The sequence below is a fragment of the Enoplosus armatus genome, chromosome 19 (genome assembly GCF_043641665.1).
Source record: "Enoplosus armatus isolate fEnoArm2 chromosome 19, fEnoArm2.hap1, whole genome shotgun sequence".
Classification (NCBI taxonomy): Eukaryota; Metazoa; Chordata; class Actinopteri; order Centrarchiformes; family Enoplosidae; genus Enoplosus; species Enoplosus armatus.
In genome coordinates this window covers 18820750-18837516 of record NC_092198.1, presented here as the reverse complement: position 1 = coordinate 18837516, position 16767 = coordinate 18820750, and the positions used below count along the sequence as shown (strand labels likewise).

Here is a 16767-nt window from a genome sequence, read left to right as displayed (position 1 = left end):
GAAGTGAACCGACAGCCACGGAGAGTAAAACGAGAGGGAGGCGGCTCTTATGCACCGATGAGGCGGGTTCATCTTCTACACTTGAGCCCCGCGAGGTCATTTAATGAGCGAGCCTCAAGCTCTCTAGTCTTGGGAACAGGCAGATACACACCCACCCACACACACACACCGCACACACACACACACAGTGCAGCCTCTCTAACCGGAGGGTACAGGCCTCCTTCACACTGCCTCACATTGTGTTTGCATTTCAGGAATCCAAATGCTTGTTTCAGACTTCATGTTATGTTACAATAAATGTTGCTTTTCTTTGTCAAGGTTTTTCCCGATTGCTGTGTGTGAATCAGCGTCCCCCCTTTCCTGATATTTACCAGGGACGCTGGTTGTGTTTCATTAAATATACCTCAAATTTAGTTCTGAGGGTGTTTTAATTCTCGCACTTCGGTATGCGGCGTGTTACAGGAGCAAATGTCTCAAACGTTCCCCTCGGCTCTACGGAGTATTTTTGGTTTTATGGCCTGCCGCTTTACTGTTGTGGTTCAGTGTTACTGCTCTCGTCAAACCTTGTTTGCTAATTGGGATGTTTTAAGCTGAAAAAGCGCCGATAAACCGACTGCGTTCCACCTGCCTCGCACCAGATGGCACACAACCAATGTTGGGGACAGGCTGTTGAACATAGTAGAGCGTTTAGCAGCTGGCGGCGGTTGGTGGAGACCAAAACGGAGGTAAAAGGGGCTTTGAATGAATGCTGGATGTATAAATAAGCAACTGCTTGACTAAGCAACCTCAGATCTGACCGTTCAAGGGTTGGCGTGTTGTAATCAAGACGACAGCTATAACGTTTAAGAGCTGACTGGAAGTTTTTCTTTATTGCAGATGTCTGACGTCGGTTGAAAAATGCAGATTTGTGAAAAGCAACTCAAAGTAACAAACTCCTATTACTATGACTGGGGGGGGGGTCAGTTATAGTGGTTTAACTATACTATACGTATTGTTTGAGGTTATGTTCTGAGAAGCCTGTGGGTGGAAATGTGTGAATATAAGGCAGGACAGAGCGGGCACTTTCAGCTAACCTGTAAAAGTAATATAAAAACTACAACCGAGAAAGATTCCTTTCACAAGTTTTCTCTCGGAGAGGTGATGCATGGCCAGCAGCAATGTGTGAGCGTAGAAACAAAGACGTAGCGGTTTGGTTGATTAAATAAAACTCTCCTGACAAAACCGAGTCACAGACGGCCATTGAGCCAAATGTTTTTTCGGGCTTACCTCCAGTGTAGTTAAGACGATTTTGGCTACAGAAGAAAAGTAGGCGTCCCAGAGGAACTGAGCCTGCTGGCGGAGAGCCAGGATCCTGTCATGGCCCACAGACCGGGTAATGGAGGGAACCTGGAGGACGAAAAAGCAAGAGGACAAAAATGACAGTGAGATAAACTGAGTTAGATTTTAGACAATGTTGAGCGAGGGGATGGGAATCGCGAAGCCAGGCAGACAGCCGGCGGAAGCACGAGTCATTTTGTGGACGTGCGGAGAAGATTAGAGGGAATTCTTCCTTCCCTCAAGGCTCTTTTACCCCCACATCCTACTCTGGCTATCAGGTAGCGCATCCCCAGGACGGTACTGTGACTGAACCACCTGCCGTCCTTCTCTCATACTGCATTCACACCTTATGGTAGTGAGTCTACTAGAAAGGGCCAGTAAAAACAGATTCAGGATATGCAATATTTTTCATACACGACACGATGACGGTGGTGGAATTGATCGATGTTTGGTTCAGTTTGCTTTGATGCTGACAGGAGCTACAAGCATTTATCTATCGCTATCTGTTTCAACCTGCCTGCGTGCTCGCTTGACCGGCAGCAGGTGGTGTTCAGGTGTTACAGCAGACTCAGGGCGGTGGCTCCTGCCTGTTGTAGCTGGCAGTTTGCTGGTTTTTGTGACAGCAAACATAGTAAAGATCTCACTTGTTTACTTTTCCTTTTAAACTCAAATGTGTGAATGTGTTATATATATTTTTCTTATTCGTTCGACAAATCGCCGAGTTGTGTATTTGTGCCTCGACCTGTTCTGCTTCACCTGCTTCAAAGCAGCTCTGGCGGCAATGTGCCAGCAGACTCTGCAGACCCTGTTCCTGGCGCACCGCGAGCGAGCCGAGGTCCCAGCTCGCATTGTCATGGACGACGCGAAGCAGCTGGCTCGTGGCTTGCAGCAGCAACGCCCTCGGGGAGTGGCAGCGTAGAGGGATGAAATCGAGGGAGGGTGAGGATCCCGCCAACCTGACCGGGGAGCTAAAAACATCCCGACGTGCCAGGAAGGCGGAGCAGGGTGCTCTCTAAGTGCTCCGTTTGGAGAAAAAACAAACTACCTCCTTAGATGAGGCCGGACGTGACCTTAGCTGCGCCGCTCAGATTGACAACGTAGCTGAAAAAGGGAATAAACAAACCTTGTAGCCAATGTTCCTGAACAGCCTCATCAGTCCTCAAGGGGCGGTGGATTTTTGGAGCACCAGGACCCTGCTGGTGTTCTGGCCACAAACCCAAAACCTCTTCACTGCAAGTTATAGTGCCAGCCAGTGTCGCTAAAAAGCCACTGCGGTCCAAAAAGAGACACTGATGACTGATGCTGCCGGTGTTAGTTTGTCGAGAACGACCGGAGCTGAAACACTGAGGTCCCGGCCCAGGAGGAGGTTTGGAGACCCTCGATCAAGGAGCCCTGAGCTGCTCGGCTCCGTGGCTCATGTTGTGAGCGAGGAGCTTCTCCTCAAGGACATCTTCCTTTGCTGATTCTCCACTACAAAACACTCAGTTGAAACCAGTTTTCTCCTGATTTCGTGTCCCACTCTCAACGCGCTCAAAGGATTGCTGTGTTTCCTCGGGCCGTCGTCAAGTTCCAATGAATCCAAACTAACAAGGAACCCGCGCAGCCCGTCCGTGAACACTCTGCGGCTGTGGTCCTCCTCCCTCCACTGAAATGTCAACGTTTGCTTGTTTGCGTTCTGAAAAAATGAAATCGTGAAGCTCTCCGATACCCAGCCAGTTTGAGAGGGAGTAGGCTTGACCTCTGATTCTGATATTTATATTCATATCCTTGTTTAATATTTGATGTTTGATATTTCCAACCTGTGGAATGCTGTTGTTTGCCGAGGCCCCCCCCCCCCCCCACGTCCTGACTGCTTTTTGCATCAGCATGTGAGTACATTTTGCTTGGTCACGCGAGTCTTACTATTCATCATCTTACTCTATGTCGCAGCCATGGCAGCCCAGGAAGGCAGGCAGGCGCGCAGAATGCAATCGAGGTGCACCAAAGTCCCTTTAAGGAAACGCCCTTTAAACAAAATATCTCGGGTTTGATTCTGTTGATTCGTTTGCCCCTTTTGTAACTACCAAAATAAATACGACAACTTTCCAGCTCTGACAGCGAGTCACATTCGCCGACAGAGTGTGCAGACGCAGTGAAGGCGGCTGTGCTGCTGCTGCTGCTGACGTCACTGGGGTCTGCCGACAGCAGCAGAGCGAGCCTTAATTGTTCAGCTCTCTGAGGTGGAATATAAACAACACCAATCAAATCAGCTCAATTCTCTTCCCCTCGATTGACTCTAATAGTGTTTATGTTTCTCAGCAGGGGCGTTGTGCGCGTGCGTGTCTCCTCTCCACGGGGGGCAACAGAAACTCTACATATTAAACAGCCAGGTATCGCCGTTCTCGGTGATGTAATTGGAAGTAATGAGATTCAACTCTCTCAGCAGGTGCTGGAGCTCCGGCGCGTTGAGCAAGTGAGCCTCTGTGTGAGTGCGACAAAGAGACGACGAGGGCAAGCATCCAGAATCGGTTCACCAACCAGGAGCGCGCTTGTTTATTATTGTATTTTCATTATACAGTACAGATGCTGTAATTAAGACCAAATAATTGAATGATTTCTGGGTATTTTAACGCTCTTATTGACTTTTTTTTTTATTTTTATTTTTTTTAAGCTGTTTAATTGACTGTGCAGAAAAAAGCCCAAAGCCTGAGCCTGGAGGAGTCTTTTCTGACACTTCCTTTCCAGAGACTGATTGAGCTCTCGCCACCTTGCCAGCTGTCTCAGTGCTGCAGGAAACACATTAAGCGGCTTGAAGGTGTCCTCAAAGTGAAGGAAGCTTTGTTTCATAAAAAAAAAAAATAAAACCCATGAAAAACCATTAACCTTTTTTTTTTTTTTTTCAATGCCACACCTATTAACCTGCTCTGTGTTTAGCTTAGAAAGAAAAAGCACACGTGAGTGTATCACGTGTAAAACGCCTTTTCACGTCGAATAAATCAACAACTCTTTGTGCTGCTTATGTAAAGAAGAAAAATGTTACATGCGAAATATATTTCTTATGTGAACACAGGAATGTTTGACGCGCTTTTTGGGGTAAAACGTTATTTTATGACCCATATGTTTGATATACTCTTTGTGGATTTGTTTTTTAAATTTTTTAATATTACGCATAAGAAAACAACGAGAAACGTCCGTCACCATCTCCCAGAGCCCAAAGTGGCGTTTTCAAATTGCTTGTTCTGTCCGACCAACAGTCTAAAGCCAGTAGATCTCTCTCATCGCCTCTTGTTCTTCTCTGTAATATATGAACGTGCAGTACTTTCACTGTAGAACTGTCACGGCGCTTTGATTGTAATGTCTGAAAGTATAAAACATGAATATACATAGTTTCGCCCTGGGTGTCGCCAGGGGAAAGCTTGCCTGGGCCACTGAGTGCGCCAAATGAATCATCGAAATCTGTTTCTTTCAGTGACTCGTGGGTTAATCAACTAATTGTGCAATAGGCTCATTCAATTAGTAATGACAACAAACAATCTTCACCAGAGAGGGTTCAAATGTGCCAGAGGTTGCATGGTGTGTGTGTGTGTGTGTGTGTGTGTGTGTCTGTGCTCACAAATGTCATGTTTTATCCTGAAAGCCTTTGAATTATTTTGAATAATAAATGTGAACACCCTCAGTGTTCCACCCGTCAAAACATAACACTTGCTACACGCTGCACACATATTATCTTAACCAACGATTAGCACGCTTTCAGATAGATTGCCTTTGTTTTGTTGACGGAAACCCTCGAACAACGTTAGAGCATCTTTGTGGGTCTCAGTAATGTTTAATGATTAAAAAAAAAAAAAAAAAAAAAAAAAAAAGGCTTCTTTATTTCATCTAAAAGCCAAGTTCGTAACACGTTTAACGATGGCTCGTCTGCTATTGTGTGATTCACAGGGAAGAATTAAATCATCATCATCATCATCATCATCATCGCTAGGCGCTTATAGGAGACCAGGGACACATTCATTAAAGGGCGACACATACAGACTCCAACCCCCCAACGCACACGCATCCAAAACACACACACACTTTCACACCTCCGCGTTGCCGTCCAGGGTTCGAAGGTAAATATCACAGCGCTCTGCCCGCTGCCGTAATTAAAGGGAACAGAAGGAGGATCGAATTGTGGAATAAAGCCGTCTCGGATAAAAATAGCTCCTGGCGGAGGAGCGAGCGACTGTGAATATCGCAGCCGTCATGTCAGAGGAAAATAAAATTGACCAAAAGCAATTAGACTTCCCTCTCTTCTCTCACTTGAACTGAAAGCCTACTCGCCGTGTGTGACGATAGATGCTAACAGCCGATTATGCTCTCTAGTTTCTTACTAGTCCCCGCAGAGCCAGACCTGTCTCCACACGACCCATTATCACTCTGGGATGAGCCAAATGACCGTGAATGATCGTCTCGGGCTTGTTTTGGTGGAACATCAATATGGTTAACGCCACAGAAAATAGTCAACGACGTATGTAGACTGTGTGATGCAACTTTTTTTTTGGTTTTTGGTTTAAAAAGACCAACATAACTGGTCTGAATGATCATCGGTGAGAGGTGGAGCCTGTCTGTACCTGTATTTAGCTCTTAGCTAATTATATCAGGGGAAGACGTTGGCATTTCAGCGGCCAGACGCTGCATTAGCCCCCCGCTGAAAGGGGCACATGTTATCTTTCGATGCTCTGCAGCGTGAGGAAGTTCTGCCCTCTTCATCCGGGTTGCTGACTGTAATTACATAATGTGATATTGATTCTTTTTCTTCCCTTTTTATGTCCCTTCTTATTTTCATTGTGTTTTTTTTTCCCCCCTGTTCAGTCTCCTGTATACGTACTTGTATTATGCACTGTGTAGTATACTACATGTATCATATACTACGCCGTACTTTATTATATCCTGTCGTCCGTGCTATATTGCCACGTTTCACCCAATGTTTTATATCCCATACTATGTTGTTGTTAACATGTTTATTACATAATGCACTGCATCGTCAACAAAAGTATGATTACTTGACTATGTCATATATTATTCTGGTGTACGCCGTTAAAGTAGATGGTATGTCACTCTTACATATACTTCACTGTGCTGCTACTAATCGCACCGTTATGTCACTGTGCTTGAGACGGCACTGCACAGTTATTCGCTTTTAAGTTTGAGTTCAATTGCTCTTGTATGGTTCTTCTCTTGTTACTTCTAATTATTTATTTACCTGGACTTGATGTCCTTGTGCTGCTGGGACACCTGAATTGCGCCTCCGGGGATCAATAAAAGCTGATCTTATCTTATCTTATCTTATCTTATCTTAAAGCCCATCCATTCATTCAACCGTCCGTCCCATATCCTTCCACCCCCCCCGCCCCATGATGTTTCAGTACCTGTAACAGCAGTCTCTCATCTCCAATGATGGCGGCTTTCCTCCAGTCGATGACTTCAGAGAAGGGAAGCTCCCAGCCGTTGCTCAGAATCACCGGGATACAAGCCGCCTGTTGAGTGAGAGACACGCGAGTTCAGCCAGGATTACATCCTGAAGTCTTGTTCTTCAACACTCTTAAAAGTATCCGATGTTACATTTTGTAACTCTGCAACAAATCACATATCTCGGTGTTTTTCTGTCAAAAAAAAAAACAAAAAACAGTTTTGCCTCAAAGAAGAAGTAAGAAACATGTTCTCTGTTGACAAGTTCTCACAGCTTGAGAGAGGGCGAGGAATCCCAGCGACACGTAAAGTCGAACCAGAAGTTTAAAGCAGAGCGCCGCGAGGGATCTATTTTTCCCTCCACTGAGAGATTTATCCTCTTAGGTAGTTTCTGTCTGATGAGACACTTTCAAAGTGCTCCGAGTGAGAGTTTTGCTGGAACAAATGGAGTTGCCAAAAAGATTAAGGACAAAATAAAGTCTATTTATTTATTTTCCCCGCATGCGTCGATATTTGGAGGATTCATTAATGTGACTTAATTCATCAGGAGCTGTTTTCATTTCCCACAGGAGCTCTCTGCGTCGCTGTAAATTCATTTTACGATGAGGCTCTTGAAACTGTTCATCATTTGTGGTTAATGGATCGGACTTGATCGTGCACTCCGCCGCGCTATTAAACCGCGTTTTTAAAGGGAAAATATGCTGTTTTCTGGACAATTTCTTTCACTTTGTGGTTTTTTTTTATGCCTCATCTATAAGCCTGTGGTGTACTTTCATTTTATTCTCATCTTAAATTACATAACAGATATTAAATTACTGGGAATGGGACTCAGCCGAAGGCTGTTTCTTATCTAAGAAAACAGGTTTTTATGAAAAACACTGTAAAATCTGATACCAGGCTTTTTCAGCACAGTTGAGGCTGCGCTGAATGGTAAAAGTATATAAAATGGAGAGTGGGGGGGGGGGGGGGGGGGTTTGCAAGGATATGGAATGAGGAATCCAGCCTGAAGGAGCGAAAGCCAAACATTGCAGCAATTAGTTCACTGTCCAGTCAGGTGACAGCGTGCTCGTCACCTGACTTTGCGAGGCACAGCAGTGCTGCTGAGTCAGCGCCAGCGCACCCTCCTTAAAAAGATGAATGATTTCTCTTTTTCTTTTTGCATTTCAGCGCTCATCATCTCCAGTGGGTCCTTGTCAGGAGTGGCAGAGTTATGGATGCTAGTGGGGAGTTCTGACCACTGAGCCCTTACAGGCCTGGTATGTAGAGATTGAAGGGATGGTTTGCACAGGTGCAAGCAGGTATAAGGACACTTTAAAGGGACGTTGCTTCCTTTCAGGCTTTTAAATCCCTTCTATTTGAAGTGGAGGGAAGCCGATTTAGCTGCCAGTGTCTTTCTGACAGTTTCAAACTTTCACTGGAATTACATCTGTTTAAATCTATCGTGTCACTGGGTTTTATACTGCTAGTATAGCTATGACTCCTCATTTGTTCTTGTGTCTAATTGCGTGTCACCATGTGTGATTACAGCTGTTACGCCATCATCGAGCAAAGACACGTCATCTGTAAGCCAAAGAAACACGTGTGAATATTAAAAGTGAAAATCGACGCCATATGCTGTCTGTGTGAATTCCGCCTTCACTTTGATACTGTAACGGTGTGATGCAGTGTCAGAGAAGAGACATTCACCAAGTCTGGTATTTTCATTTAAAGTTCCAGTTCTGGACTGGATCCTCAATCAAGGGAAGCTGAGAGATTAAAGGAGAAGTGCGTGATCAGTGACCTGCCGGCGCACATTCTCACTGCCCTGATTAGTCTGGCTTTGTGAGAGGACTTCCTCTTTTCTTCTCTCACTGTCATCCTCTTACACGTCTCTTTGTTTTTCTCTCGTCTCATCTGCTGCCCTCTGAATTTTGATGATTGGTATACACTTTGCCCAGGGGACCTCTTTTCCTTTTCCTTTCCTTTTCTACTTTTTCTTTTCTCACCTGTGATTTGCTGAAAGAGTCATTAAAATAATTGCCATGCATTTAAAATTAAAGTTTAATTCATTTTTTTTTCCTGCCAATCATTCTTACTATTCCTTTGTGCATCTTTTTTTTTTTTAATTTATTTTCCAATGTCACCAGAACATTCAGCCTCTACTTGCTCATTACTTTTGATTAAAAACAGTATAAGTGCCAAAAAGTGCCAAATACAGACTACAGAAAGGTCGGTGGCACCTATGTATTATGCGTTTCTTTTAATGTATAATCTGACATATTTACATCATATTAATGTGTGTCGGCCCCGATAAATAAACAGCTGACTCATTTTTTACTAAACTCTTTACAGCTAAATGTTGAAATCAGTGTAATGCAGGATTTTCGAGAGGTATTCCACTGAGTAAAACATGTGTACAAATACCGCCTCGCTCTTGCTCCGGATGAGTCCCGAAGGTGGAAGCGAGCTCAACCTATTTATTCCTAAACTGACGCGTGCGGCCCGTCCTCAACAGAATATATAATTGGAAAGTGAGGAAAAACAAGAACAAGGGAAAAAACAAGACAGCCAGAGGCAGGAACAGGGCCGAGCCAGAGGCTTGATGTCAAAACAACACAGAGACAGACGGAAACAAGGTGCTAATGAAAGATGAACACATCTGTGGTTTGAACGTCCTCTTCCTACAGGAGCAGGCCTTTTCTGTGGCAGGGAGATGACAGATTGTCAATAGTAATGAGATAAGCTGTTGGCGAGAGGAGGCCGAGGAATTGTTTGATTCCTCCTCGTTCCCAGCTGGAGACCCACAGGCTGTCTGAAAAGCCTTTAGCAGTCATCATGAGAGTTACAGCGATGGGGAATCGAAGTAGTTTACGTTTACTTTTCTTTTTCTACACAGTTTATGTTCTTAAACTACACAGAAATGACATAATGGTGGGTTTTTTTTCGAAGGCCGGATTCGGATTTGTTTTAGAGTCAAGTATCTTTAGATTTGACTGTTTTTAGGCATTACATATAGAAACGTAACAACAGGTTGGTGTGGAGAAACATTGCACTGAAGCAGCATTTAGACCTGCAATTGAGGCCATAAACATCACAGAGATACAACTGAACGTTGAGCATGTGACACTTTCTTAGGCAGTTTCTTAGGGTTACATTTTGGAAATTTGGACTTATGACCTCAGTGTTTCTAATCTCCTGACTACAGCCCAGGCTCCAAATAGCAACTATGCAGTCAAAGGTCAACTGAAGAAAACAATGACCTCTGAAAGGAGAGGCTCTGTAGGTTTCATTAATGAGCTCAGTGCAGATAGGGCTCAATGGAAATACTTCAGTTACGTAGTTTTGGGTCTTTCATTACGCCCAGGACACCTGTGACTTGACTTGTGTCTCTATTGACAGACAAATATGGAGAGTTTGGAGACTTTGCTAAAGGCCTCAGTATGCTTAAAACGAAGTGCATGTGAGATTGTGTTAGAGACGCGCCAAAATCTCGAAATGGCGGCAGGTTTTTTTGCCCAGCCTTCGACTGTTCAGAGCAAGTATACAGCAAATACTTTTGCTTTTAGCTGTATAGATTCAACCTAGTTTGTTTCCAGCATACTGAACCCTTTACTCTCACTTATTGGCCTGTAGCATCTTCACACCTGGCACACACCCAGACAGATATACAGTGCAGTGTACACACACACACACACACACACACACCTGCAGGGCCTCCAGGAAGCGGAAGGATCCAAGACGTCGGCCCCGGGGCACCAGGCAGAAACTGGAGTTATGTAGCAACTCCTGGTAGTCGAACCTGCACACACACACACAAACACACACACACACACACAAATGAAACATCAGTTTAGATGATGAGAGAAGAAAACCTCAGCAAGCAGAAGAAGAAGAAAATTAGTACAAAAGGAAAAGGGTTTCGTTACATGAATAAACCTTTCCTTGTGTACGAGCTCATCCAATGAGCCACGAGAGAACGCTCATACACTCTGAGCTCTGAGAGGAAAAAAAGCTCTAATTTAGACAAAGACAGAGAGAGAGAGAGAGAGAGAGAGAGAGGAGGGTAACCAGACTCCCAAGAAAGCACTCGAGAGCTCTTATGGCATCTTGGAATTTCTTAGAATCCAAAAGGTGAAGGCATTTTCAGGAAACTTTGCAGGTGACAATAAGGTCAAGACAGCCGAACGAGACAAAGGGGCAACGTGAAAAGTGATGGTCAAACCCAGAGTTTATGTTTCCACGTCGCCATTTCCTCAGAATCCACACACATGCATTTCAAAAGACCCAATGGCTACCAAGGACTTTCTCCAGAACGTGATAAAAGGTGTTCTTGCGGAAGGCAGAGTGGTAGCTTCTTGTACATCAAAAGATACACGGTGGATAAATAATGAAATGTGATGGGATGGAAAAAGCAGTCCACAGCTGTTATATAATCACACGCCAGTGGCCCTTAAACGCATTTCATCTGACGGAGGTATGTGAAGAGAGGATCCTCCACCTCCAGGGTTACCGTTAGCGAAGGTTTAGGGAAGGGGGCGGGGCAGGTTTCACGGAAGGGTCAGCTGATTTTGAGTGATGCTAGCTCAGGCTGCAAAGCTCAGAGGAATGCATCAAAAATCTACTTCAAGTACCGAACACTCGTGACCCGTAAGCTTGTTCCCTCGCGGAGCACGGCAGCTTGGGTCGGTAACAGTGGATTTCAATGTTGACCCTGGGTCACGGCGAAATAACGTGTCAAACCACATCGAAGTGTGAATAGAAGCTCCTGAAACTCCTGAAGCAAATCGCTTGGACAAGGCGTCTAGAATGCTATAGACTACTTACTGGACGTAAACAAAACCTACTTTTACCTCGCCCAAAGTGATCGCCATCATAACATTAACTTCCTGTCAACGGCGGAATCCAGTTGGATGTGACAGACGTGTATTTCCTCTGCACTACATACACAACGGTAAATACACTGCTTCCATGTCGCCCTATTGCCTCCTCACACTCTCGCCAAGGCCCAACAAAAGTTACAGGCTGTTCTTATTGATGATTCATAACGTGCTGAACATACGCAATCACAAGGAGAGAAGTGGATTATTATTACACACTTAAGTTAAGAACAGCTGCCGAATCAGGTGTTCAGTCACCCGCTCGGCTCGAACAGCCGCCAAGGTTATGAGCAACAGCGCATCCTTTCCGAGGCTGCCGGGACCACGTTTAGACTTGTTGCCTCGTTTTTTTTTTTTTTTAAAAAGGCCGTTGCAATTCTCAGAGCACAGCGCATTTCTTTCAAGTTCAAACACAAAAAAGGTTCCTACACTCCTGACAGCAGCCTCATATCAGCCCATTGATAGCTGGACTGTTCCACACGCCGCCTCAAAAAATGTTTTTTTTTAACTAGCAAGTCACTTCTGTCTGTCCAAAGTCTGTGACTTTAAAGCTCTGGTTGTACTGTGTGTGTGTGTGTGTGTGTGTGTGTGTGTGTGTGTGTGTGTGTTTGTGTGTACACATGATCTCAGGGCTGGCCTGAGGAGATTTCAGACTGCAGCTTAATCTGTCTGGGGATCAACTGTCCCCACAACCTCACCACTAGACACCTGTGTATATACGTGTGTGTGTGTGTGTGTGTGTGTCCACCTGCCTGGAAAGCCTGCCTCTATAATGTGTGTGTATGTGTTTGATAAGTCTTTGTGATGAGAGGACGTTTGGCAGATCACTTGCTGTCACTGCACCTGTGTGTGTGTGTGTGTCTGTGTGTGTGTGTGTGTGTTTGACGAAGACGAAGAGAGAGCAAAATAAGATGTCAGGTGTCCAGTTTGTCACCCAAAGACAAGGTCATTCTAACACACACACAGGCGGAGACAGCCCTTCACATATAAAGACGGTTATTTGGGGAATAACAACAAACAATTAAATCTCGGCCCCTCTGTTTGGTGGTGGTCTTGTGACCTTGATTCAGTCCCTGCACGACTTACCTTTCTGTGACGTCCTCTTCATCTGTGATGGGAATGCTGTCTTGGTTTCCAGCCACGTCTGGACGGTAGCATGAGAGCAGAGCTGCGTCGTCCCGAGCTGCAGCCTGCGCCCTGACTCTGGAATACTGAGCACCCCGAGGGCCCGCGGCACATAAACCCCCCCCCGTGATAATGATACCGATCTGGATGCTGAAATGGTAGCACTGGGGTTACCGGCAGGCGTGGAGCATGGCCACATCCCAACGTTATATCAAGTGTTATTGTACTATATTTCATGTAACCCCTGACGTTGTTTTTGTCAGTTAGCTAGTTCATGTAGCTACGCAGCAGTTACACCTGGCGGTCGCCGGGTGTAAACATTTAGGAACAGCTCATGGTGGAACCCATTTTAATGTAGTGATCGCTATATGTATATCTCGACTTAGTAAACACTAGACTTAGTGAAAAAGAACTGGTGCCGCCGGCTCCTGGCTACTGGGCTATCACTGGCCAGGCCAGTCTTTACTGCCGTGGTTTGCATCATCATCATCATCATCATCATCATCATCATCATCACCACCAGTGGCATCAGTGTCCCCGACAAGCGTTGCAAATGTGGAATGAAATCAGCCAGACGGGCCAGTTGAGTCATGGGGAGCTGACAAAGGCAACCCACAAGGTCTGCGACGCTTCCCTTGCCGCCGTGCCCTGTTTTTAACGGTCTGGGTGAGGGGGTGGTGTGTGTCGGAAGCTTTGGACCGGATACTGAGGGGACTCCAGCACTCCCTCTGACAAAGGGCGCCACAAGCTTTTGCCAGGGCTCGTGCACTGATTGATTCTGCAGCTCCAGCTGTCACAGCAGCCTCCTCCTCCTGCCTGTATTTCCCCAGCGTTACCTCTCGGGGATTCTTTTTTTCAGGTGGCGCTGGCTCTGCATCTCCAGGAAAAACTTTCCTCCACCTTCCCCTCCCCTCTTCCGGTCGTGGACGTGACCTGGCAACAAATGCCCTACACACACCACCTGCTTGTAGAGCAGGGAGCGGCTTCAGGGTAGTGCGCGCTCTCTTGGATACAGAGGACACTGTCGTATTTTTTGTTTTTGTAACGGTCTCCGTACAATAAAGCTACCATCTAAATCTAACGTAATAAGCTCAAGATGGTCCAATTAAAAACAATACGGGGCTTAACGAAGATGAAACAACACAGTGGTATCTACTAAATCTGTACCCATTGTAGTGACACAAGGTATTGCACTCTAAGCTTTATTAATTAGCAGTCAACAAAAAAAAAAAAAATTGGTCCTCAAAGCCACTTGACCAAACAGCATTTTCCCAGCAAGAGCCACGGTCTGAAGGCAGGGATCACCTGCAGAAATAACTGAGGCCAGAACGGCTCGCTGCATTTGTTGACCCACCCTGTCAGACCGTAGACGGCTGGGGGTTTTAGTGAAACCTCTGTATGCTCTTTACCCATGCTATTTCGCTGTCCACTCGCTCTCCACACACTGTGTTTAGAATTGCAAAGGTCAGAAGCTTTTTGCCACTGTTCTGGCCTCCATGGGGGTATGTGTGTGTGTGTGTGGGGGGGGGGGGGGGGGGGGGACCATCCAAGCTTGTCTAAGAGGGAATCCCAGGACATCCCAAGTGGAGCCGGTTAAAGGTACCGAAGAAACGAATGTGGGCTGTTTCTGCACCGCGTCACCATGACCCTGACCTAGATGACGGCACCGTGAAGCTCCCAACCGTTTGACAGCAGCGCTCCAATGAACCTCTGCGGGTGGATTCCCCGTAGCATCGAAAACTGTTGCTTAAGGATTAAGCGTTTATCTCCTTGTAAGCGAATCACGATCAGATGTATTAACTAAACAGGGGAGAGATAAAAGGAGGAGTGAGGATGAGCATCTCGGAGCACATTTTCTCCGCTCATTTATCTCACCCATGTGCATTTATTGCATGTTGGCAGAAGTATGTGCTCTTTAAAGTTTTTGAACATGTGTGAGGAAAAGAGCGTTGTTGCATTTAATTGACTGCATGGGATTATGTAATTGTTTCGTTTTTCAAAAAGATAAATATCTCTGAAAAGATGAAAATGTGTCTGTGTGCAAACTGTCTGTAAACTCAAGTCGTTTCAACATAACTCCGTGTGGTCTTGCTCCTCTGTTTCTGTGATAATGTGCATGAAAGAAGGCAAGACAAGAGAAAGACGGCGTTGGATGACAACCCAGTAAGGGGGAATTAAAAATCAATACGTGCCACAGAGAATCACTCAGAACATTTTAGCTGAAAAACAGAAGAAATGGTGTTGTTCGCCATAGAGTGTAAGGGTTCTCTCAGCAGAAGACACTAACTAGTTTCAGGAGTGACGGATCAATACGGGGGCCCTCGCAGAGCAGGCCCGGAGGTCCGGTTCACGCGAGTGAGAGATGTTTTCACGTCTCAAGAAAAGACAAAATCCACGGAACTAAACGTCTCTCCTCACGAACAGGTGGACAAAAACTGATTGTTGGCTAATTGCGTGATGGACGGCGGCGAGTATCGGCCCGTCGTTTATTGTCTGAATCGGAGAACGTCTTGTCTCTCGGTCAGAAACATCCCCAACATCGTCTGTGGAAAAAAGGTGCTGTGTAAATGTATCCACAGACGCAAAAATGACCAGCGTGTGACTCTACTGCTGCAAAATGATGATGATGATGATGATGATGTGCAAGATGAGACTTAAGACTTCCTTTCCTGATATGATCTTTCCTAATTTTAGACTGTATTATATAAACATGCACAGATCTTGTACGGCTGCCGGTGGTCAGACGATATTTAACACCGAAGCGTTTGGGAGTTATATATATATATATATATATATATATATATATATATATTTTGTTATAGAGGTTTCAAGGTTTTGCAGATAAAGAAGGTGTGGACCACTTGTATCAGTACACAGGTAGTCTGTGAGCAGGACACTTATCTAACCTTACTGAAGTCTGGGGACTCCAGGCTTCCAACATTTATCTTTATAAATGCAGTGTGCTATGTAAACTCTAAATGGCATCACCAGTAATTACTACAAACAGGCGCCTTACAGACACACACACACATTCAGGCAAAAAAAAAAAGAAAAGGATCTGAAGGCTTTGTCTTACACCCAGACTAATAGTCCCCCCCTGGTGTAGTTGTTCAGTGTGTGTGTGTGTGTGTGAGGCCTCACGTGCATTGTGTGGACTCATTAATTATGAAGGAGACACACACACACACACACACACACAGGGATGTCCTTGAAGAGAAAAAAAATGTTTGTTCATAAAAGAGCGTACGTGGCTAAAATGTTGCTCACTTGTGCAATTTACAAGACAATGGAAATAAATTGAACAACTTGAACCGCACGGTGAGAACTGTTGTCCTCAGAGCAGCTGCAAAAAAAACAACAAAAAAACAGGAGAGAAAACGAGCAAAGGTGATTCAGAGACGCATTAAAACAGAATATACAGGAGGCCAAGAGTGAAAGATGCTCTCTAGAAAGGGCAAGACCACAGACTGTATATAAAGGTGGACGACGTGACAGCTCCCCAAAACGTCTCGATCGCCCCCCCCCCCCCGGGTGGCGGGCTGCAGTATAAGTCATAAGCCCCGCCCCCTCTGTCATTTCAGGTAGCTCTCGTCGCGCCGATGTTTGTTCAAGTGTTCGTTTTTTTCTGATTTATTTGATGCTATTAAAAGGGGTCGAGGCGTCGCGATTGACGGCTGTGATCGACTGTGGCGTGCTGGCGGTTGGGGCCGCGATACCTCGAGACTCTAATGGCTCCAAACGGCGTCACCGGTGCAAGACGGCAGCTTGGTTTTTCGTACAGCGGGAGGAAGTGGAGACTCGCCGTCCGTCTTTGATATACAGTCTGCGGGTCCGAGAATCAGGCGGCGAGGTCTTTAAACGCACCACCAAGACATTGGTCCGACTGTCTTTTGAAATTCCAGCGGCAGAAGAGCAAACTTAAAGACACGCTGTGAATGGGACGAAAGATGAATTCATTGGTACAATTAAGTACAGGCAAGGCTGATGATTAGTTAATGACTGACCTTACTTACTGATCTTAAGTAGAGTTGCAGTTGTGGGC

General features: G+C 45.4%; 1 protein-coding gene across 3 annotated transcripts in view; it reads right to left on the bottom strand.

Annotated features, from left to right (window-relative positions):
- The window catches only part of LOC139301840 (exostosin-1), a 167444-nt gene that overhangs the window by 25434 nt on the left and 125243 nt on the right, over positions 1 to 16767 (bottom strand). For all 3 annotated transcript variants that reach the window (XM_070925317.1, XM_070925318.1, XM_070925319.1), the window contains 3 exons: positions 10429 to 10522; positions 6705 to 6812; positions 1267 to 1386 (listed from right to left, as the gene is read on the bottom strand). In XM_070925317.1, coding sequence (XP_070781418.1) covers positions 1267 to 1386; positions 6705 to 6812; positions 10429 to 10522 — 322 coding nt within the window. The remainder of the gene's footprint in view (positions 1 to 1266; positions 1387 to 6704; positions 6813 to 10428; positions 10523 to 16767) is intronic.